Raw genomic sequence first — 25,270 nt, forward strand, 5'->3', positions numbered from 1 at the left:
TGTAGGCTGAGTGGACCTCGAACCAGCTCTCAGATGCAGGTAAAAATCACTGACCTGGCCAGGAATCAAACCCGGGGCCTCTGGGTGAGAGGCAGGCATGCTACCCCTACACCGCTGGGCCGACTATGACTTCTGACCAACTGGTACTTAATCCTTGAGGATATGCACTCGGCATTGTCATCAAACCACAAGCAACGTACTCAAGTAATTCAAACTTAATACCCAAGCAACAACAAACTCCAGAAAGTGGATAGAAGAATTCTCCGGAAAATTATTAATAAAAAGCATCAGATTGATGGCCAGTGGAGACTTTTACCCAATTCAGTAATTTACAAGCAAAGTGAATCAATTATTGACACGATGAAAAAAACGGAGGCTTGCATTTTTTGGACACACATACTGTTTGCCAAATTTTAGACTCCTAAAGCAGCTTTTTGATTTCTTTTGGAATAGTAAAACAAAAAAACACTTGGTTTAAAGAAATACAAATGGATTTGGATGAATTGAAAATGACTACAGAGCAAATTGAAAATAGAGAAGAGAAGAAGATTCTAAACAATAAATATACAAAACTATCACTTAAAACATCAAAACATAAGCAGTATGTTATATCAGCAGGAGAGCAGGCTGCAAGATTGTCTAGAATGAAGAATTTTTTGGAAAAGAAGAAACGATCAGGTTTTAAAAACTGAACTTAATTTTTTATGTACTTATTTTTTGAACATTTTTTTGTATAAGGTTGATTTTGGTGCTCCAATGTGGTCATAAACATTGTAAATAAATAAATAAATATGAGCTGACAGTAGCATACCTGCATTGTATAACAGTCCAAACATAGCTTTAATTTCCTATTTACTGGTTTTTGAGGTGCAATTTTATCTCTCTCTCTTCTGTAACTGAGCTACACTATACTACCAGACTAACGGCTAAACTAACTTGTTTTTTTTTACATCTTCTGATCCACCACGTGATACACTAATCTTAGTGACTCTAAGGCTGGCGCTATTTCACTCCTTTTAATAATTTCATACCTTAACGCATAATTGAAGATATCTGTAGTTAAGCAATATAGGGCTAAAATCCACACGGATGGGTAACCGCTACTTTTTATGGGAGCTGAAAAGCTCTCACAAATATCAACACATGGGATCGGTGTGAGCAATCCAACTACATTACAACACAGCTGTGCGAGAATGCCATTCCACAGCTAAACTACACTGACTTAGCAAATGTCATGGGATAGTCACCTAATAGCGTGTGGGGCCTCCTCTGGCCCTGCGAACTGCAGTGAGACGCCGTGGAAGTGAGTCAACAAGTCCCTGGTAGTCCTCTGGATGCAGCTGACACCAAATCGTTTGCAGAGCGGCCGCCAATGCTGGTCCGTTCGTGGGTGCCTGCGTTCCAGGACATCCCAGATATGCTCGATAGGGTTCATATCAGGACTTCTGGGTGGCCATGGCAGTCGTTGGACCTCCGCTGCATGTTCCTGGAACCATTCCCGGGCGACATGGGAGTGATGTGGTGGCGCGTTATCATCTTGAAACACTGCAGAACCGTCTGGGCGCTGGAAGGCCAAAAATGGGTGGAGATGGTCTCCGAGCAACTCAACATACCGCGTACCATTTGAAGTCTCTTCCAGAACAACTAGGGGGCCCATTCCATACTAGGAAAATGCACCCCAGACCATAACGGAGACACCAGCGCCCTGGACCACACCTTCGAGGCAGGCGGGATCCATCGCTTCGTGTGGTCTGTGCCATATACGGTGCCTCCCATTGGCATGGTGCAGTTGAAATCTTGATTCGTCCAACCATATTACGTTACGCATTTGTTCCAGTGTCCATTCCTGGTGACTGGCGACAAATGTGCGTCGCTGTGCCCGATGACGTTGGGTTAACAGTGGCACCCGTGTGCGGCGCCGGCTCCCATACCCCATAGAACCCATGTTCCTACGGATTGTCCACAGGGTGACGTGACTAGCATGGCCTGTGTTGAATTGAGCCGTTATTTGTTGCACGGTTGCCTGTCTGTCACTATTGACAATCCGTCTCAGATGCCGCCGGTCACGGTCATCGAGGGTGGCTGGACGGCCGGCCGTTCTTCTGTTGTGGACGGTGACACCCGCATTCAACCATTCACGATACACCCTGGACACGGTTGATCGTGTGAAGCCGAATTCCCGCACCACTTTAGAAATCGCACTTCCCATCCGTCGGGCACCGACCACCGTACCCCGTTCAAATGGTGTCAGCTCACGATGACGTTCCATGTTAAACCTGTCGCATGCACAGCCACTGCTCATACGGTCTCCTATATAACTGCCGCTGGCACAGGGGGCGTGTGGTGCGCAGACAACACACCTGCACATCAGTGCTCCGCTATCCCATGACATTTACTCAGTCAGTGTAGTCTGACCACTGCAAACTGCGAACGTAAAACAACAAGAAAATTAAAATTCACTCTAAATTAGGTTAGCACACATGCTGAGTAGAAATCTAAACACACAAACATGTCACCAGCTCGAATAACATGGTGCTAGTAAGATATCAAGCAATAACGACTGTTTGGGGGAGTTTCCATTAGGAAAGTAGCAAGGGGTAGAAGAACCCATTCGAGGTTAAACCAGCGAAACGACTTCCCTGGTCGGATGAGAGAAGAAATGCTCATACTCGTATTAAGAGAATGAAGGACACATGGACAAGGAAACGTAAACATGGTTGGAAAAATAAACGTGGTCCAACGAGGCTGTAAAGATGTTAAAAAAAAAAAAAAAAAAAAAAAAAAAAGAAACAGTTTTACTTGTACATCATGTTAACCCAAAGGTTGGAAAACATAGGTAACAATATTTAAAAAATCACTTTTTCATGGAGGAAAAAAAATATGAAAGGAAATAAAAAATGTTGATGGTCTGCTAAAATGTGTCAAATCTATAGCCTACTTTGATTTTCGTTAAGTGCTCACATCGTAACTAAATTTAAAAATAATTTTCTTTTCACTTGTATCACGTTAGTCGCTGACTCATTCATTTATTTAGAAGGAGCTTGCACGTGGCTCATTGTCAGATCACAGTGGGAGAAATAATATACCTGCATGTACGCAAGCCGGACCCTTTCCTACCTTGAGGCCACTGTAAATAAGAATGTCAATGGTGTTTTATCAGGATTAGGATTATAGTACATTACTTTGCGAGCTTGCTTCCCAGTCCTAGTCTTGTCCCATCCCATCATCCCCATACGACCTGTCTGTGTCAATACGGCATAAAACAAACTGTAGTAAAACATACCTGATTCCCTGAGAACATTAGTAATGTCAATGGTTCTCTGTCTGATGGCTTTTGGATCAGAATTTGCAAACTTCATCTTGCTAGAGAGCAACGCTGCAACGCCGTCTTCTCCATCATCGATGTAGCTCCTTACTAAATCATTGTAGGTTACTCCAGCTTCAGCCATCTTCTTTGCCGAGTGTAGACTCATAAAAGAAAATTCAATCCATAGTGATTTTGCCTCCTCTCTAGTCTGATACCAGTATTCTACGTCTGAGAGTGAAAAGAAATGTTGTTGGAATTCTTCTGGTTGAACATTGGCATGTTTCACTAACTTTTCCAAATTTATTGCGTCATCTAAAGCATTGTGACTACCTGCTGAGGTTTCTTCGCCAAGTATGTCTTGCACGATATCTTCTAGTCTGTACTTCTTGCCAATTTCATTTCTTCCAGGAAATATTTGTTGGCACAGTGGAAGTGTATCTATTACACCTGCACACACTTTCCTAAACTCTTCAATCAATGAAAGATCTGACAAGTCACGCAACATTAAGGAACAATCATTGCGTCTGTCATGCATGACCAATACAACACTGTTATTAGTACTTTGGAGGAACTTCAAGAAGTCTTTCCAAGCATGCATCTTCGACACAGTTTCAACTTGTTCTCCTCTCAGATAAAGAATACCATCTTTCTTAGAGAATCCAGTTAGTTCTGAGGCCACCTTCGTAAAATTTCTAATGGGGCACACGTATCTTGAAAAGTTGTTCTCCGCAAAATGAGCTCCTATTTGACATACTTCCGAGTATCCTTCTGAACCTGTTCCTTCCAAGTCGAAATATACCATTGTATGACCAGAAAAATGATGACTTCCCTTAGGATCCCCACTGTTTTGAAGGCTGTCCTTGGCTGTCATCTTCTTACCTGCAATTGATTAAAGAGAATTATTATGATATAATAAATGACATAGGGACAAAGAAACATAACAAATTAAGAGACTACAAAAGATACTATTTAAAACAGCTATAGCACCAATAACAACTTATGGGATCCATATAATCTGGGATAAACTTAAAATTAACGACCTAATTAATTTCGTGTGGCTACTTCTAGCAGAGTGCAGCCCTTGTAAGACAGACCCTCTGATGACGTTGGGCGGCATCTGCCATGTGTAGGTAACTGCGAGTTATTGTGGTGGAAGGTAGTGTTATGTGTGATGTGTGAGTTACAGGGATGCTGGGGACAGCACATACCGCAGCCCCAGAGCCATTGGAATTAATCAATGACCCGGCCGGGAATCGAACCCGGGACCCTCTGAACTGAAGGCCAGTACGCTGACCATTCAGCCAACGAGTCGGACATTAACAACCTGAAAATGCTAGAGAAAGTTATAGCTTGTTATATGAAACGAATCTGGGGTATTGGGAAGACAGCACCATGAAAACTGACCTATGTCTTACTAAAAGAATCTTTCTTCATATATGATTTTTCACGAGAGTTTAATCCTGATGTAAACAAGGCATGTCCATGCCTCAGCCAAAGAAAGAGTTGTGATTCGCTGAGCGCGTAGTATCGACTTCTGCCCCGTCAACGTCTCGTGTTCGGACATACAGTGCTGCGCATATGACCTAAAATAGACAAGGAACAGTTTTTGAGCTGTGTGAAACTAAACGGAGGGGTTTGAAGGGAGATCTACTGCTGAAGATTAGGGCCTACGTTATTTATTTATTTATTCATTTCTGAATATTAAAGAAAGCTATCGTATGCTAGAGTACAAAATTACACACGTACAAAGGTTTATCTTAGGACAGCTGTTTGAAATGTCCGCCTGGTAGACTGTAACCTAATAGAATACCAACTTTTGAGTTGAAATGTATATCTTTTATCTTGTAGAGTTCCTATCTTGATAGAGCATATAGCATGATTGGACATGTCAGACGGAACTGTTGATAATTCTGTAACATCTATCGAAAAGAAACAACTCAAAAAGAAAAGAAACACAGGCAGTTGCGGTCTTAACAAAGTCCATGCATACCTTCCATATCACACGATGTATCTCTTCAATTTTAATTACTGTCACTGTCTGATGAGTTGCTACTACTCTGGCCGCTATCAGTGATGATAAATCTCTCGACAATTTCATCTGTTAGGCCATCTAGCTTCCACATCTGGTCTTCTTCTTTCATTGCGTTTCTAATGCAGTCCTTCCAGTTATCTGCTGTCACATTTTCAAGGGCTGCGCAAAGTAGAGCTTGTACGTCTTGTAGCTTGAAGGTCGTGTTGTTTCTCGCAATGTAACCCTTCACTTGACTCCATATCTGTTCAATGGGATACAGAGTGCAATGGTAGGGTGGAAGTCATAGCACGCAGTGGCCCGCTTCCTGTGCTCTTTCGTCGCAAATATATTTAATGTACAATATAACTATTTATAATAGTTTATTTAAATCCGCCTTGATCAATACACTCATTAAATGAAAGAAACATTATTTATTAAACCATACATGTTTCGGGAAATCTCAACCATTCCCTTCATCAGTGGTTAGATCAAAGAATAACATAATATGACACAATCTTTTGTTTTACAATTTGAAGGAGTATTGTGTCCCAATACATCATGTCAAAGAGTAAAGAGAACTTATGAAATATTATAAAAATGATCAATACATATAATTTTGGTTGAAGTGAATGAGAAACACTATACAAATTTATGATCTTCAAGTTTTTCTTCTTTTCTTCTTCTTTTTGTTCCTTAAATGATTATATGCTAGCCTAAACAGTGGGTTATCTTCTGTACTTTTCTCATTTAAACTTGATTCAGAATTACATTTTTGTGTAAGGTAAATTTCTAAATTTTCCAAAACATTCATTAGTTTTCCCTTTTTGGTCGAATGTAATAATTTCATGTCATTGGAAATGTCTGTAAATTTATGATTCATTTCAACCATATGTTCTCCCATTGCCGAATATCTTTTATGTTTGACCGCATTAACGTGTTCTTTGTACCTTATAGCCAAACTTCTTCCGGACTGTCCTATGTAACGTTGTTTACATGTTTGGCATGTTAATTTGTAAATTCCTGATTTATTAAATATACATTTATTCTCTATTTTATCTGAATTGAAAATTATCTTATTAGTATTATTATCCATTTTGTATGTGACATTGATGTTCTTTTTTCAATGAGTTCTGCTTTGACTATATCAGCCTTGTATTCTATTTGGTGACTGTCTAGCCAAGCAATGATCTGGTCTTTCCGCATTGCCATTGTAGGGATTCGTTCCACTTTAACAGAATGGTAAGATGCATTGTCCATTACAATCATGCTCCCGGGTTCGAGTTTCAGTAGGATAGACGAAAACCACAATAAAAAACGTCACCTGTCATTTCTTCATGATACTCTCGCGTCGTTTTAAATTCAAACACGAGAGCTCCACATACCACAAAACCAGAGTCACTACCTACACGAACAGTCAGCTGCTTCAGGCCAGTTGAAAGTCCAGAAACAAAGGCCTGTTTCTTGGATTTAACAGTGGAATCAACACATACTTTCGAAGTTACGTGTCCTTCGTTAAGCCATGTTTCATCCAAGTAATAAATTTCGCAACCTTCTGCACGATATCTCCTAATTTCACGCAAATACTTCCGTCTCCACAATACAATATCCTCCCTATCCATTAACACAGGTTTACGTTCTCTTTTAACAAACTGGAACCCTATGTCCTTTAAAAGTCTGTACAATGTAGTTATACTGAAGGTGGGTAAAGTTTTATCTTTATTCACACTGTCTAATACTTTGCGTAAAGTAGGTGGTTCATTCCGAAAAAAGAATTAATGAATTTTCCTTCTAATACCACTTTTGACGATATCGTCGTACTTCTCAACTCTTTGAGGTCGTTTACGTTCCTTTCCCGGCGTTGTTAATTTCCCTGTCTTTCTAAACTCTGTCCGCATGTTATGAACCGAACTAGCTGACACAGCACACAACTCTGCACTTAGTTTCTCTACTTCTTTTACGGCTAAACCTGGATTCTGTTCACTTATTTTATTTAAAACATTCACTACGCACGGCCTATGGTCACTTCTGAGCAGTTTTCTTCTTTTGTGCTTTACTACACGCGATGGTCCTACCTCTTGCTCCATTTCTCTCACTATTAAAACTGACACTGACAGCTGCCGCAAGATGCAACCCCTTATCTACACGCTGTACAGCTTGGGACTTACCCTCACTATGAAAAGACTTCCTGCATTACACCACGCCTTCATATCTCGTTATTTAATCACTGTTTTATTTTTTTTTAAACATATAGATATATACCGGTAAATATGACAACCGTATTTTAATTTGATTACGTACTCTTTCAGAGTATCTAAATGTAATAAACTTAATAACTTAATAAAATTAAATTAATGCGTCGTACTAAGTTTTGTCGAGCTCGCATACAGTCCAGTGAGTGCGACGGTTGCTTCTCCAATCAACTACGTATATGTCCACGTGCAAAGCCAAGGTGCTCTGCCTATTTGTTTACATCAGGATTAAACTCTCTGAAAAATCATATAGAAGACATCAGAATGCAGATACACCTGCCAAACACTAAGGCCTATGAGAACACATCTGAAATTCTCATAGTAAAAAGCAGCTATACTTGGAACAACTTTTATTCAACAGATGCCATGATGATGGATAATTGGAAACAAGCAAATTACAAGCTTAGACACGTAATAACGCAATATGCAACACATGGTTTTCATCATAAGTTGTGCCAAAATAAGAGATTTCATCACCCAAATGAAAATTTTGTGTATGAATTGTGCAATGAACACTGTAAAAGATATCACGCAAATATCTGCAGTAAAAGATAAATATCAATAACAAAACTAGGAATAAAGCAATCGAATGTAGCTGTTGATGCTTTCACAGCCCATACTTATAGACATGATACAGGCTTTTGGGCTTATACCATGTCAAGAAAATAAGGTGAAATTCTTTACGTTTCGCAGAGAACTTTGCTCTGCGTCTTCAGAAGAAAATCCATTCATCCCAGGCTTGTGTCAATGTAATGCTTTCGTATGTGTGTTCACCTGTTATGTTATGTGACCCTCTCAGACTGATTCTGATGGTTCCATCCGCTTCGAACTCTAGCGCCGTACCACGTCCGGTGAGCCATCTGGTGATGAATGAACATACCACTTCCACTTATATTCTTATTTTTTTCCGACCGCTTTTCCCACATATGTGGGGTCGCGGGTGCGAACTGTGTCGTGCATGGGGATTTGACCTTGTTTTACGGCTGGTTGCCCTTCCTGACACCAACCGTATATGGCGGGATGTAATCACTATTGTGTGTTTCTGTGGTGGTTGGTCATATAGTGTGTTGTGTGAATATGAAGAGGAGATGTTGGGACAGACATGAACACCCAGGCCCCGAGCGAGAAGAATTAATCAGAAGCGATTAAAATCCCCGACCCAGTCGGGAATCAAACCCGGGACACTCTGAATAGAAGGCCAGTACGTTGACCATTCAGCCAACGAGTCGGACACCACTTTCACTTCTATTATAACATCTAAATTCAAACCTCATTGTTTGAGAAATCTTCTCGTGAACAGTCAAGATTTTCTTCTGAAGATTCAGAGCAAAGTTCTCTGCGAAATGTAAAGAATTTCACCTTATTTTCTTGACACGGCATAACCCCAAAAGCCTATGTCATGTCTATATTCTAATATAGATTTTGTACTGTGCATATTATGCAGATTTTTGTTAATAATAAAAGATGATAATATTGAAATTAAATCCTTCGCTTTATGCACATCATAGATATAATTTTATGGAATCTCCCACTTCCAGTTACACAGAATACAGGTAGTTAAATACTTTGTATATTTGTATGTCCAACCCTTGCCCTGTTTCTCTATGGGGTTGGGTATGAAGTGAGACGGATCTTCATAGCGTGTTTTTATGACTGGATGCCATTCCTGACGTCTACCTCATTAGAGGAGTTGAGGTGAAATCTATGATGCGAAATACCACAGAAGGAAAGGAGAGGTTGAAATCTGGTGCCGGCACATAGTCTACTCCTGTTGAATAGCACCAAGGGGTCTGCTCAAGGGTTAACGTCTCCATCTGATGGACAAATCATCAACTTAAATTGAGATAGAGTTTCCACCTATTTGATACTTTATTTGCCCTGCATCACATACGACTTACACATATTATTTTAGGACATGTTTCATCTTAATGTAAGATATCGGCAGCTAATAGATAATTTAAAATTGACCAGATAATGGATCATATAAATAACATTTTGGCACTAAAAATATTTAAGTCACTGGTGTTTGCCTATGGTTTTCAATGTCTTTCCTGCTTCTTCCTAATTAATAATTAAGGTTATTTGCTTTACGTCCCACTAACTACCATTTTTATGGTTTACGGAGACACTGAGTTGTCGGAATTTTGTCCTACAGGAGTTCTTTTACGTGCCAGTAAATCTACTGAGACGAGGCTGACGGTATTTGAGCAACAAATCTCCAGGATATACAGGAGGTATTTAATGCTGTCACTGCAGCCAGCAGCACCATGGGCTTGAGGCTTAGTGTAAAGAAAGCAGACCAAGTGGATGGTTATAATGGCATTCGAGGTAATCTCACAGCAGCAAAGGACCAGATTGCAAGAGTGGCAACATTTAAATACCCGGGATGTAACATCAATGACTGCAGCTATCGAGCTCGGTAAACAGTCACTGGTATCATTCCCGAGCAACTACAAATCTCAGAATATACACTAACTAGAACAATAGGCGATCCTAGCGAAAGGTTTGGAAAGAGCCCTATACAGAAGAATTAACTTCACGGCTACTTCAGCGTTCCTATGTACCTTTCTTTCTGTTTTCCTTGGACACAAAATAGCAGAAACATTCAAAATAAATTCCCATATGTTTTTAGAATGATTTGAAGATAAATCCCTGTACAAAGAAAGTGTCCTGGAAGGTGCCAAGTGTCCGCTTAAGTGAGGCTTGTTTAAACGTGTCTTATTTAAAGTAAACTCGGTTCTGTGGAAAAATGTCCATACAAGGAGGTGTCCGCTGAAGAAAGGTGTCTCTGTTAGGGTAGGTTCGACTGTAATATGGGTTAGTCCTATGTAATGCCGAGCAAATAAAGTAATGAGTAGGTGGAAACTTTATCTCAATTTAAGTTGATTGGAGGTCAATACAGACTTAACCATGAGGTTTATAAACTAGACAAATCACCATCAGCAGTGTTGTATGCTCTCACTCTATATCAGGGCCTCTCAGGGTGCATGCACTGTGCACGATGCAAAAGACGACTTCGCTTGGTTGATCAGAGTGCAGACCCGACCCCCACTCCTCGATTTGGACCAATAATGCTGTCTCTCTTTCCCTACGCCTGTCTCGCTCACTCCCCCTGTCTCCGTCTTCCTCACTTGCTCCATAGCGCTCCAAATCCGAGCTGAGTTGATCCGAGCTTAGACGAGCAGCCCAGAGACAAAGCGTTGGTCCGAGCCGAGCCGAATGGGACCGATGCACTGTGCACAGGAACTCTGTGCCCCAAATTGCACACGTAAGATTTTGGGCGTTTGAGAGGCCCTGCTCTATATGAACACTGCTGAGAGGTTTGGAATTGAATCCAGGATTTTGACACATGATTTACAATCATGAGGGGCGTTCAATATATAATGCAACACATTTTATTTCTCGGCCAATTCCAGTTTTAAAAATTTGGAATTTGTTTGAGATATCTTTGAATATTCACTTCTTCTCGTACAGTTTCATTAATTTCCTATAGGTGGCAGCGCTATAATTAGCCTTCAAAATGGCGTCTGTAACAGAGATGTGTACCCAACAGAGAGCAGTTATTGAGTTTCATTTGGCAGAAAACCAGAGCATCGCAGATATTCATAGGCGCTTGCAGAAGTCTACGAGACCTGGTAGTGAACAAAAGCATGGTGAGCCTTCTCCACAACGCAAGACCTCACACAAGTCTGCGTACCTGGACAGGAGCTCAAAATACTTTAGTGGGCTGTTCTTCTTTGTCCACCCCACAGCCCGGATCTCACGCCTTCTGACTCCCATCTGTTTGAAGGATGCACTCCACGGGAAGCACTACATGGATGATGGAGCAGTTATCGATGCAGCAAAATGTATTATTTTGCAGCAATTTTGGCTCAGACATCGACCAGTCGAGTGGTACCATGCAGGCGTACGCGCCCTCACATTACGGTGGCGTAAGGCCTTAGCAATGAACAGAGATTATGTTCAAAAATAGGGCATTGTAGCAAAAGGTTTGGGGAATAACATGGTGTATTTGAAACCTCAAGAAATTATCTGGGTGTTTACATATTTCAACCGCCTTCCTGATGATTCTGGGGCGATACTGTTTCATACGGGCAAGAACATCCACCTTGGAACATGACATCACGACCAGGTGTTAAGGCATGATCAGCAATAGCAGATTTTTCAGGTTGGTTGAGTGAGATATACCTATCACGTTTCTTAATGCGAGTACATATCGTTCTTGAACAATTGTAAGTTATTTGTTGCTTTCTTTTAGCAACCACTGATGCGTCGTGTTTCCGTTTTCTGTTTTCTCCTGATGAAGAAAGGCAAGATACCTTTCGAAACTCGTGTTGAGTGTGTTTATATACTTTATTGTATGGCACAATTGCAAAATATTACACCACGAATAGTTTCAAGGGCCGTGAAAGTCTAAATGATAATACCATTAAAAATAATTTTAAGTACGACCTGCAGGATCATGGACTCACAGACAAATGTTGAAATTCCCAAAAATTTACTTTTTTTTGGTGTGTGTGTGTGTGTATATATAAAGTGTATTTTTCTCTGAATTGCTGAAGAAATGTCTCATTATTAAAACAAAGAATGCAAATGGGAGTTTAAGATTTTAAAGCATCTCAGAATCTGCATTTTAGTCTACATCAGAGGTTCTCAAACTATTATGAGATTGTACATTTTGAGAAGTTCCAACTTTCCACCACAATAAATCTTATGATTTTCATGGATTACAGTAACATTAATTTATTTAAAACATTTTTTGTGGTAAATGTTTAGTTTTTTATGGAAAAATATACACAAAACACAAGTAACATAGGTAAAACATGTATGAGTTGGATTTTGTTATATACAAGGGGTACCCAAAAATAACCGGAATAACACTGCCGTGAGCAAAGCTTGTGTAGTACGCATTTCTGCCCCTAGGCATGTATAGCGCAACTCATTGCCAGTTCAGTGCCACCTGTGTTGTCGAACTGGCTTGTTCTGTTCATCTGCGGTGACTGTTTTTGCTACCGCTGTTTTGATGTTGTTTCGTTTTTTTTATGATGGTAAATTTAAGTGAACAATGTGCAAACCTTTTATTGGGAAGTTTTAAGAAGATTGCACAACAGTGTTTGTCAAAAAAGACCCGATTTATGGCAGACAGAAGACTGGTTCGTCCACCACAACAATGCACCTGCACACACAGCCATCTCTGTTAGACAGTTTTTGGCTAAAAATGGCATGGTTCCGCTGCCCAACGCCTGACCTGGCTCATGTGACTTTCTTATTTCCACGCCTGAAAAGGGGCATGAGAGGACACTGATTTGACAACACTAAAGAAGTCAAGAAAAAAACAAGGGAGGAGTTGCCAGCCATTTCTAAAGATGAAAACAAAAAAGAATGTTTCAAACAGTGGAAGCACTGGTGAGACAAATGAATTAGTTGTATTGGAGTATTTTGAACGGGATAAGGTTGTTTTGTAAACATTTTAAAAATATAATTCAGTTTTTTTGGGTACCCCATGGTATAAAACTCCACCACGGATCAAGAGGAAATGTATTCCTTGTAAATCAGTCTCTTTATTGACATTAGAAGAGGGTGAGGACTCATCACGGGAGGTTGGATAGGAAAAGTGATGGAAGGAGACTGAAATTTGAAATAAATAAACACAAAACGAATTTAAAACTTACCTTGTTTGCTGACATCCGAAGTATCGGCACTTTCGTAGACTATTGGTTTACGAGCATTCACCCTGCCAGACATGCGTGATGCACCACTGTCTTCTCCGCCACACTCCACGGAGCTCCTTCTGTTCTCACGCTTTGCCCTCTTAGCACTCTTTGCCATCGTTATCCTCATATTCAGTAATTTTGTCTCCCTATTTATCTCACATTCTAAGTCAAAGAGAGAAAAGAAATGTTGTTGGAGTATTTCTGGTTTAACTTTGGCATGTTTCATTAGCTTTTCCAAATACATTACATCAACTCTGGCACTGTGACAACCTGATGAGTTTTCTTCAGCCAGTGTGCCTTGCACAAGTTTTTTTAGTTTGTATTTATTTGCAGTTTTCTCTCTTCCAGGTAATAATTTTCTGAACAGAGGAAACATATCTATTACACCTATGCAAACTTTCCTAAACTCTTTAAACAGTGACAGTTTTGACAAGTCACGGAAGAGTAAGAAATAATCAAGGTATCTGTCAAGTAATACCAACACAACGCTATTATTAGCAATTTGAAGGAAATTCAAGAAATCTTTCCAAGCATCCTCCTTCGACACAGTTTCAACCATCTCTCCTCTAAGATAAAGAATACCATCTTGCTTAGAAAATTTATTTAGTTTTGCAGCCTTTTTCCCAAATATTCCAATGGGGCACACGCATCTTGAAAAGCTTTTCTCTGCAAAATGAGCCTGTATTTGACATACTTCCGCATTTCTTCCAAGACGTGTTGCTGCCAAGTCGAAATACACCATTTTATGATCAGGTAAGTGATGACTTCTGTTAGGATCCTCACTGGTCTGGAGACTGTCCTTAGTTGTCATCTTCTTAGCTGCAACTGACGAAAGAGAATTATTGTTATTATTATTAAGGCCCAGATGTTGATGACATAAAGAATATTAAAAAGGCACTTTAAAATATAACAAAAAAAAAAGACTTCATTAAATGACACAAAAAAATTGAGAAAATGGCATGTGATTGTGATGATTGCAGTGGATGGGTGCTCTCTCCCACAGTTCGTGGTCATCCGTGACTGCGGGGGGAATTCTGTTTACTGTCTTCATCCATTCATATGTAGTATAAATAAGGTTGTATAATATGAATGGAGTATGCAACACATACTAACATTATTGCAACATTTAAGGAATTGGAATATCTTTGGATTTTTTTTTTCTTTTTTTTTTGTAGTACGTTCAAATATAACTCCATATAATGGTATAGATTACAATAAACAAATACACTCTCCTCAGTTGGTGATCATCCGTGACTGAGAGAGAAGTGTATTAATTCATTCATTCTTCTTCTTTTATCGATTTTGGCCAGCTGTGGACCACATAAATAACTCCTTATGATTTAAATTTTCTTTGGCGCCAGTACTCCTTCATCCTGCTGCTTGCTGCTTCTTTCCCTTCAGCCGTCCATTGTTGTTTCTTCTTGGTCGCTGTTTCCGGCTCTAGGAAACCCTTAAATGTGTGTAACTTTTTTCTGAAGGTGGTTCTATTGTGGCTGTCTTGATGTTTGATGTTCAATTCCTGCAAATCTTTATTCGTGTTAACAAACCATTTTTCATAAGAGCTGCCTTTCCTATTGGGCTTATTGAAGTGGTTAAAGATTTTCTTGGCAAGTCTGTCATCAGGCATTCTTGAAATATGTCCAAAAAATTCAACTCTTCGCTTTCGAATGGCATCTGAAATCCTACTGCATGTTTTATATATTTCTTTGTTACTGCCTAATCGATATGTGTCAGTACAGTTCTTTGGACCGAGGATTTTTCTTAAAATCTTTCTTTCCTTCCTTCCATTCATTCATTAAAAAAGCATTATAAAATTTAAAGAATGATGTTAAAAATTAATGTTTAAAAACCCTTCAGAAAATAATAGGTTAGACACAAACTTACAAAGTTTTATTTGGAGGCTGCTAAAAAAAAAAATATATATTTATATATATATACACACAATACAATGAATATTGGTTGAAAAAGAAAGAGTTTGAAAAGAACTTGACATAATAATAAATGACTGTGAAATTTAAAGTCTACAAAAACATTCAAAAAATTAGAAGAAACAACTTGAGAAATTAACTTCTACAAAATTTAAAATATAAATATGATTCAGAAACAAAGACTCGAAAGAACAAGAATAAGACTAATGAATACTGTATTGGAATGTTTTGGTATTTCAATATTTGTATAACTACTAAAGGCTTTCATATGTAATTTCTTATGGTATGGGATAAAATGTCCTAAAGAGACAAAAATCTCCAAAATATGACCGAACAATTCTCCAAAAACAAAGAAAATACTCTTAAAATATGAAGTAAAGGACAAAATGCAAATAGTACAAAATAAAAGGATATCATGTTACCATTGATGGTTTCATGCCCTGTACTTATAGACATGATATAGGCTTTTTGGGCTTATGCCATGTCAAGAAAATAAGGTAAAATTCTTACCGGTAACGTTTTGCAGAGAACTTTACTCTGTCTTTTTAGAAGACAATCTCGACTGTTCACGAGGAAGACTGCTCCAAGAATGAAGTTTGTATTTAGATGTTAATAATAGAAGTGTAAGTGGTATGTTCATTTGTCACCAGATGGCTCACCGTATGCGCTACAGTCGAGATTTGTTGGGGCCAGGAAAACCTGGAGGAAGAAAATTAGAGAAGCTAATATGGACCCTGTGGGATATGGGATAAGACGAAAATAAGGAATAATTATTATCCTGAGAAGGATATTACGACCAAGGGTCCTATCAGATGGAAGGCAACGTTATAAACCAAACCGTGAACTCTACGAACACCCAGAAACCCTCACAGATGCCATATCAAGAAATCGGTTGGCTTTCTACAGACACCCGCATAGGATGGATTCCCACAAGCTCTCTTATAAGATCTTCAAATTAGCCAGCAAGGGTAAAGCCACTGGATCGCTGTGGATCCAGCAGGTAGAAAAGGATCTGGCAGAACTTAACTCATTGGGCCCGAGCCACGGAACCGATCCGTGCTTCGTCTCGGTGGACCAAACGCCGGACCACGGAACTGTTCCGTTGTCTCATTTTACTACGTAATTCTACTTTTCCTCAAGAGATGGCAGAGTGAGTTGCATTTGTGATTTGTGTAGGGACTCTTTCTTTGCAATGTTACATGCTCTTTGGCAATATATATCGATAGTGTGCTTGGTAATATTAGTTTGAAGTGGGCTATCTCTGCCTTTGAGATTCGCTTGTAAACAAGATGGCTGCCAGTATAGAACTGATATTTACAGATATATAACCCCTTTTAGGAAGTAATGATGATTAGGAATGTACTTTTTCAGTGAAATTAGTAGTAATATTAGTACTAGTGTGAGCAATGCTCCTGAATAACAAATAGATGTGGAAATCGAAGAGAAAGTGCAAAGAGAAAACTGGGTTACAGCTCAGCAGGCGCACTGAGTAGGCCTACGGTCCCGTGATGCTAATAAAATAAAGTGTTTTACTGTATTCCTTGTTCCGCAGTTTGTGGTATGGAAGCCTTTTGTGCTCATGTATATTTAAATCTTTAATGGTCTTGTAACTAAGAAATTTCTCATGATATGAAGCGACACTATATTTCCTCCAAAATAATCCCAGCGCCAATGCAGTTTCAATCCAACAAATATGCAGGGCTCAATGGGTTAATATTAATAATGCCATCATAATTAACGGAAGCAACTACCGTTCAATATCAAAACGAGACCCTTTCTAACATCTCTTACAGAAGATAACCACAGTCAGATGAGGAAATGTTCCAAGGAAAGCAAAATAGAGTTCAGCACGAAAATTAAGGAACACTGGGCCGACAAAAAAAGTTCAAGGTACCAAGAAGAAAGCAGCAGCCACCGTGGTCCTCGGGCGGCCCAAACAAACTTAAAAAAAATGGAGATAGGGGCATAGAAAGGTAACAAATTAAGGGACTATAAAACAGAAAAATCTGAAAATTTTAATATTTCACTATTTTGCATTTCATAAGTATAATACGGAATCTTCCGTTTCCAGTTACATACAATACATGTCATTACGTATTCATCATCATCATCATCATTTCCCTTTATCCAGCTGTAGCTGGGTAGGGGCAAATATGGTTCCTCTCCACTTTCTTCAGTCTTTCCACCACTCCTCCTCCAACACTGTGTCCCAGGCCAGGTTTCTTTCTATAATGCTGCGTTGGATGGTATCCTTCCATCTCAATCGTGGTCGTCCACGGCCTCTCCTTCCTTGGATTTGCATTTCCATCACCTTTTTTGGCATTCTTTCGTCGCTCATTCGCTTTATGTGCCCAAACTATCTTAGTCGGCTCTTCCCTATTCTATCATTCATTTTTTCCACTCCAATATCTTCCCGGATTTTCTCATTCCTTATTTTGTCTCTTCTACTCTTCTGTATCATACTCCTCAAGAATTTCATTTCGGCTCCCTGTATTCGACTCTCATCCTTCTTTGTCATTGTCCAAGTTTCTGCTCCGTAAGTTGTTATGGGTACGTAATACATCTTGTACATAGTATCCTTTGCTTCCTTTGGCACATCTTTGTCCCATAACATATTTCTTACACTATGATAGAAACAACTTCCAGCTTGAATCCTTTTACTAATTTCAGCATCCAGTCGAGCATTCTCCATTAATTCACTCCCCAGGTATTTAAACGTTTCCACTATTTCCAGGGGCTTGTCTGCAAGTCTAATCTGACCTTTCCCTTCTTTCTCCCCTCTAGTCATAACAAGAGTTTTACTCTTTTCTACACTTATTTTCAATCCACATTCTTCAATCTTCCCATTCACCACATTCAACTGTTCTTGAACCTTCCTGTCGTCTTCTCCCCAAATCACAATATCATCTGCAAATAACATCATGTTCATTTCTCTTCCTCCATATGCTGCTTTTGCCGTTCTCATGATGTCATCCATTACTATTGTAAACAGGACTGGTGATAGAACACTTCCCTGTCTCAGCCCACTAGTTATTTTGAACCAACTTGTCCTGCCAACATGTGTTTGCACGCAACTACAACATTCCTTATACAATGCCAGGATCATTTTTATTAATCCCTGTCCAATTCCTTTTTGCACCAGACTGTCCCAAACTTTCGTCCTAGGGACACTGTCATATGCCTTTTCAATATCAATGAATGTCATCACCATATCATTCCCGTACTCCCAATGCTTTTCCATTAGTTGTCTCATAATGAAAATGGGCTCTATTGTTGACCTTCCACTTCTGAAACCAAACTGATTTTCCTGTATCTGCTTCTCAACCCTCAACCTTATTCTACTTTCCAGTATCCTTTCCATTATCTTAGCAACATGGGATATTAGAGTAATTCCCCTGTAGTTCTTCAAAACTTTCTTATCACCTTTCTCGAAAATTGGGATGATTATTCCTTTTTGCCAATCCTCAGGGACCTCCTTATTCTCCCAGACATTCCTGAGAACCCGATATGTCCACTGCAGGCCTACAGCTCCAGCTGCCTTTATCATCTCCACTGAAATTTCATCTATTCCAGCAGTTTTTCCATTCTTCATCTTTCTTACTGCCATTTCAATTTCATTCATTGTAATTTCTTTATCAATTTCTTCGTCAACTAATTGCCTTTCCTGGTCGTCCATTGAATGACTGTCATCCGTTCGTATGTTCAGCAGCTTCTGAAAATACTCTCTCCATCTATTTCTTATTTCTTCTGGCTTTGTTAAAATTATGCCACCTTCATCCTTCACAAATCTGGTGTTTACTTGATCTCTCTTTTTGTTTCTTAAGATACCATACAGTAATTTCTTGCTGCCCTGCGTATCATCTCTCAATGTCTGTGTGAATAAGGCCCAGCTTTTCCTCTTTTCTTCCTCCACTACTTTCTTGGCCAAATTCTTTGCCTCCACATATTTTCTTCTACTTTCTTCAGTCTTAGATGTTTTCCATGCTTTCCATGCCATTTTCTCTTCCTTCACTTTAATCTTTACCCTATCATTCCACCAGTGTGTTTCTTTGTCTTTCACATTTCCTGATGTTCTACCACACACCTTTTCTGCACATCCAACCAGTGCTTCCTTAAATCTTTTCCATTCCTCTTCAACATTTCCCACCTCTGTCCTGGGTACCAAGGGTATTATTTCCCTTTGAAATTCTTCTTGTATGCTTTTCTCCTTCAACTTCCATACTTTAATTCTTTTCTCTCTTTTTAATTGGGTTTTTTCAATCTTTCCAACTTTCAGTTTTCCTATCACAACTCTATGATCTCCACCAAAAGCTTCTTCAGGCATGGCTGTTACATCTACAAGGTTCTTCCAGTGTTCTTTCTCTATGATTATATAATCAATCATGGTCTTTGTCCGTCTGTCTCCCCAGCCATACCTTGTAATCTTTTGACTGTTCTTCCTAAACCAGGTGTTTCCAACAATCATTTGATTCCTCATGCAAAAATCCACCAACAACTCGCCTTCTGGATTTACATTTCCATATGCAAAGGGCCCTACAACATCTTCCTTTCCTTGTCTTTCCATTCCAACTTGTGCATTTAGATCTCCCATCAATAGTACTTCCTTATCTTCTATCTGTCTCTCCACTTCCTCTAAGAAGTCCTCTAGATGTTCATCTATGCAACCAGTTTGTGGGGCATACAACTGAAATAGATCTTTCACGCCATTTTCAAACTGGAGTCTTATCATCATCATCCTATCGCTGACGTACTTTGTATATTCCAGATACTCTTGGATTTCTCTTCTAAGTATGATGGCCACTCCATTTTTTGCTTCAGGTCCTCCGCTGTAATACAGCCTGTATCCTTCTCTCAGAGGGATCTTCCCTGTATCCCTCTTCTTGGTCTCGCACAGTCCAAGTATGGCTATACCTTTTTCTATCATGAAGTCAACCAGTTCTTCTGTCTTTCCCGTCGGTGTCAGTATATTAACTGTTGCAATTTTGATGTAGTTTGGTGCTGGTTGCCCATTTTTCACAGTTCCCCCAGCACCTGAAGAGCTGCGCGTCGCTTTTAGCAGGGGACGCCCTAACCTTTTCCGAGGCACCATATCTGCTTTGTCCATATAGGCTATTGTTACGATGGGCTCGCCACACCCAAAGGCATTTTATACCTACTGCCAGGTTCAAAATTAAGCCGCCCCTAACATGGAGACAGACGCCTTTCGTAGCCGCTCCTCTGGAGTACAGACGCTACGGGTATGCCCCTTCCGCCATCTCCACCGTACCGAAGTCCACCTTCTCCGCCGTAGATGCCGTTGAGGTCTTCACTCGTAACCCTGAGCTGCGACCCATACCAGATGTTACACACCGGGTCAGTGTGCTCTGGGACTCACATAGGCAGGGGCGCCACTCCCTGGGTAGGGCTGCCTCCGAAGAGGGTCCCTACCTCCTACCTTCTCATTATGTTATTTTAAAATAGTTTTAAGCACAATCTGCAGGGAAAAGTTCCCATAGCGAACTGTCAGAATGCCACTCATTCCCAAGAACTTACTCTTTGTTGTATCGAGTGTATTTTTTTTCTAGAAATTTTTAAAGAAATGTGCACAGCAGAATACAAACAGGGATGCAAATAGGACAATCAGGTCTAGGATTTAAAAACATCAGAGCATTGAAACACAGCTTTTTTCGTGTACATGATGTCATTATAAACTTCAATATTGGTATCACAGCAAAATGTAAAGAGTTCAGAGGTCCATTGCTTAATGTTGGATTTAACATGGTGACGTCCATGATAATAATGGAGAAGGAAAATATTAGGGCTGTTGACAGGGCAATTAGCAGCATGAATTTGTGGTAAGGCAGAGAAGAGACCGTACAAAGAGAAAACTAGAAGAAGCGTTCTCAAAAGACGAAAAAAGCTATCATACAAGGGTGGAATGTACTGAACGGTAATATCAAACTTTGTCGTTCAATTCCCAAAAACATCCGTTTGTTGCATAAGGAGTAGTTTTTCTCAGAATTCATTGAAAGTATGCTACACTCATGTTCATAAAAAATAAACACCTTGAAAGACTACAGATAGGAAGTTCATATTCACAGGATATGTTCATTAGTATGTTATGTAGAAATGCTTAGCATTTCAGTCACCTAGGTTCAGCATGTGTCCTGCTGCCTAGTAGGTACTGCGTCCCCCATGGGCACTGATAACTTCTTCCATGCGTGATGGCATCAACGCATATAAGGCACGAATGGCATCCTGGGGTATAGCCATCCATTCACCTGGTTCCACAGTTCATTTTTGGTGCTTGGCATTGGGTCGCAGTGCCACACCTATCGTTTCACCACATGCCACACATTTTCAATTGGCGACAAGTCCAGTGATCGGGCGGGCCAGGGCAACAGTCTGAGATCCTGTGACAACAAGAAGGCACGTGTTCATGCAGCAACATGTGCTTAGGCATTGTTCTGCTGAAATATGGCGTCTGGGGTGTCGTGCAGAAAGAATATGGGAACGGATTGCAGGATGTCATTCACGTAGGTCAGCTGTGATTTGTGGTTGTACCCAATAACACCCCACACCATAAGGCCTCGAGTTGGCGCTGTATGTCTTGTGCGAATGCAGTCAATGTGATGCCTTTTCCCCTATCGGCGGCGAACCAAAATGCAGCCATCATTTTCAAACAAACAGAACCTGGATTCATCTGAAAACACTATCTGCTGCCATTCCTGTCCCTGAGTGATGTCGTTCCATATACCATTGCAGTCCAGCATGTTTATGCACATTAGTCAAAGGTAGACAGAGAAGGGGACGACGCGCCGGTAATCCAGACCGGAATAAACGGCGACGGACTGTCACTCCTGATAGTGTACAATGTGCTACACTATTCCGCTGTTGTGCCAGGGCCGAGAAGGACGCAGATCTGTCCTGCAATGCCATTCAGATGAGGTGAGGTGGTCTGGGTAGTGTGACCAGACCCATCTCATCGTGGTCTACGGCCTTCTGTGAACCATTCTGTACACACCCATTGCACTGCCAACACATTTGATCCCACACAAGCAGCAATTTCCCAGATGGATGAATCACGTACTCTCATCTGCAATGCATCCTGCATGTCTGCTGATATCACACTGATCCATTACCTTCAGTTTATAGTGACGAGAGCTGCAGGTACAATTTACCAGTCGGTGGTGGTGCGCCAAGATATTGATGTGGACCTCGAACCTGCAGGCCGACATCGTTCAACTGCTGATAATTTCTTCAGAACATACTAATGCACATGTCCTGTGAATATGAATTCCTATCTCTAGTCTTTCAAGGAGTTCTGGTTTTTATGAACATGAGTGTATTTGGAATCAGAAGCAGTGTAACTAAGCATACATGGTTTGTGAACTGATGTCTTTTGAATATACTACCACTAGTACACTTTTAGGGTGAATTTACAGACATTATTTGTTTACTTTAACAGAGCTGTGTATAAAAGAAATCATCATATTAAATTAAATAACACCCGGCGAGTTGGCCGTGCGCATAGAGGCGCGCAGCTGTGAGCTTGCATCCGGGAGATAGGGGGTTCGAATCCCACTGTCGGCAGCCCTGAAGATGGTTTTCCGTGGTTTCCCATTTTCACGCCAGGCAAATGTTGGGGCTGTACCTTAATTAAGGCCACGGCCGCTTCCTTCCAACTCCTAGGCCTATCCTATCCCATCGTCGCCATAAGACCTATCTGTGTCGGTGCGACGTAAAGCCCCTAGCAAAAAAAAATTAAATTAAATAACAAAAAGTGTCAGAAAAATTATGCAAATATCTAAGACCAGATTACTTTTCAATTAATTAATAAATATGATCTACCGGGCGAGTTGGCCATGCGGTCAGAGGCACACGGCTGTGAGCTTGCATCCGGGAGATAGTGGGTTCGAATCCCACTATTGGCAGCCCTGCAGATGGTTTTCTGTGGTTTTCCATTTTCACACCAGGCAAATGCCGGAGCTGTACCTTAAGATAAGGCCACAGTCGCTTCCTTCCAACTCCTAGGCCTTTCCTATCCCGTCGTTGCCATAAGACCTATCTGTGTCGGTGCAACAAAAATCCATTTGCAAAAAAAAAAATTGCCCAGTCTGGAATCTATAAACCTATCTACAATGTGCAGACTTTTTGACAAATCAATCATTCTGCTGTGACTGGAGGATGCCAAATTTAATGATGTTTTACTCTTGGTAACAGGTGCTGTGGCCTAGACTGTCAAGCCTGCGAGGGCAATCAACAGGGTGCGAAATTGCGTGGGGTGAAGGAGTATTTCCCCCCACCGACAATTATCTCGCAGGTCCCCCCCCCCCCCATCAAGCCCCTTAAGATTGCCTGGGGGGGGGGTGTTCTTTTATTATAAAATAATTAGGAAAATTTAGTACACATAATTTATTATTGTCATTAATGATTTTTACTATGCATATTTTTATAAAAACATCAGCAATAATTCAAATGACTGCCAGACCTTGAGCAATAATACAACACAGCATTGGCAATCCGGACCTGCAGCCTATGTTTATGTTTCACTCTGGCAAGTCCATCTGAAACCAGGGCAAAAATGTAAATTACTTGAAGCTCTCCTCCCTTGTACAGTATTTGCTGTAAGTAGCCCAAGCTTACACCACTCCCTGTACTTCTTGGAGAGGGTGCATTTCCAATAGGACAATATTCACTTAGGGAGTATACAAATGGACACATTTTTTCAGTCAGCGCTTAGCCCTGGTAGAGGAAGGTTCCACTAATAAAGCAACAAATCAGGACAAATCGTGTGTCCTCTGGCCTTTCCTTTAGAAAGGGACGGTCTTTCTCAGCTGACTGGAATAATGTTTTTTATTCTTCTTATAACAACAAAATTCAAACAACAAAAAAAATCTAAAATTTACATTTTTCTGAGGGAGGGGGTAATTTACTTACTGCCTAAAATAAACACTAGTATTTAAGCCCTATGTTCCTTCTTGCCCCCCACCATTTCTTTCTGATTTCGCACCCTGGCAATCAAGGCATTTTACTCCAAATTCGAGCATGTAACTCGCGTCACAGGACAGGGTGTACCTTTTCTAGAAATGAAATGACGTGCGGCTTTTAGTGCCGGGAGTGTCCGAGGACATGTTCAGCTCGCCAGGTGGAGGTCTTTTGATTTCACTCCTGTAGGCGACCTGCGCGTCATGATTAGGATGAAATAATGATGAAAACGACACATACACCCAGCCCCTGTGCCAACGAAATTAACCAATTATGGTTAAAATTCCCGACCCTGCTGGGAATCGAACCCGGGACCCCTCTGACCAAAGGCCAGCACGCTAACCATTTAGCCATGAAGGTGGACACCTTTTCTAGAAATTGATAACTTTGTGTCATACATTAATGCACTTTTGGATGTTGTAACTTAAGTTAAACCCTACTGTACTGTGATAACACTAGTTGCTTTTATATTTAACCCTAGAATACTAACATTATTCGCTAGTTGCCCAATACTAACATACGGACAATTTACATGAATGTCCATACATATCTACGCTAAAACAATAGGCAAACTCCACATTGTTGCCAGAAGTAATATCGGTAGGGCCTACCTGAGAGTTAAACCAATGTAAGTCACATTTTATTAATTTTATGAAACTTAGAGCCGTATAAACATAAATCCACTGTCATTTTATTTTTATGACAAGAACATAATAATTATTAAACACTAAATGACTGTGTTCATCAAGGTTCAGCATCGTGCCCAATCTTATTCAATACACTGTATAATCTCAAATACCACCCGCCACCGAATAAGACCTGCACCCTTATTTTGAAAGTACAATTTTTTTTTTAATGTGAAGTCAAAATTATTTACAATCTTTACTAACACACATGAAATGATTAGAAAATACAAATAAAAGTAAATAAACATTTCCAGAACAATATCCAACAAGTTCATTCATCATCTTCATCATCATCATCATCATCATCATTACTAACTTCAGAATTTTCATCACCATCACCTTCCCACAAAATGTCGTCATCGCTGCCATCCATAGCATTAGAAATGCTACATTTCCTGAAGTTCTTCC

The 25,270-nt window shown here is 40.2% G+C and overlaps 1 protein-coding gene across 3 annotated transcripts in view; it reads right to left on the reverse strand.

Moving 5' to 3' along the window:
• LOC136885443 (uncharacterized) overlaps positions 1–25,270 on the reverse strand; it is a 79,712-nt gene that overhangs the window by 12,410 nt on the left and 42,032 nt on the right. For 2 of the 3 annotated variants that reach the window (XM_067158002.2, XM_068230424.1), the window contains 2 exons: positions 13,240–14,106; positions 3,284–4,186 (listed from right to left, as the gene is read on the reverse strand). In XM_067158002.2, coding sequence (XP_067014103.2) covers positions 3,284–4,186; positions 13,240–14,106 — 1,770 coding nt within the window. Of the gene's footprint in view, positions 1–1,794; positions 2,425–3,283; positions 4,187–13,239; positions 14,107–25,270 lie in introns of those variants that run through there. The other variant, XM_067158003.2, reaches the window with a different exon arrangement.

This window comes from Anabrus simplex, chromosome 14 (genome assembly GCF_040414725.1).
Source record: "Anabrus simplex isolate iqAnaSimp1 chromosome 14, ASM4041472v1, whole genome shotgun sequence".
Taxonomy (NCBI): domain Eukaryota; kingdom Metazoa; phylum Arthropoda; class Insecta; order Orthoptera; family Tettigoniidae; genus Anabrus; species Anabrus simplex.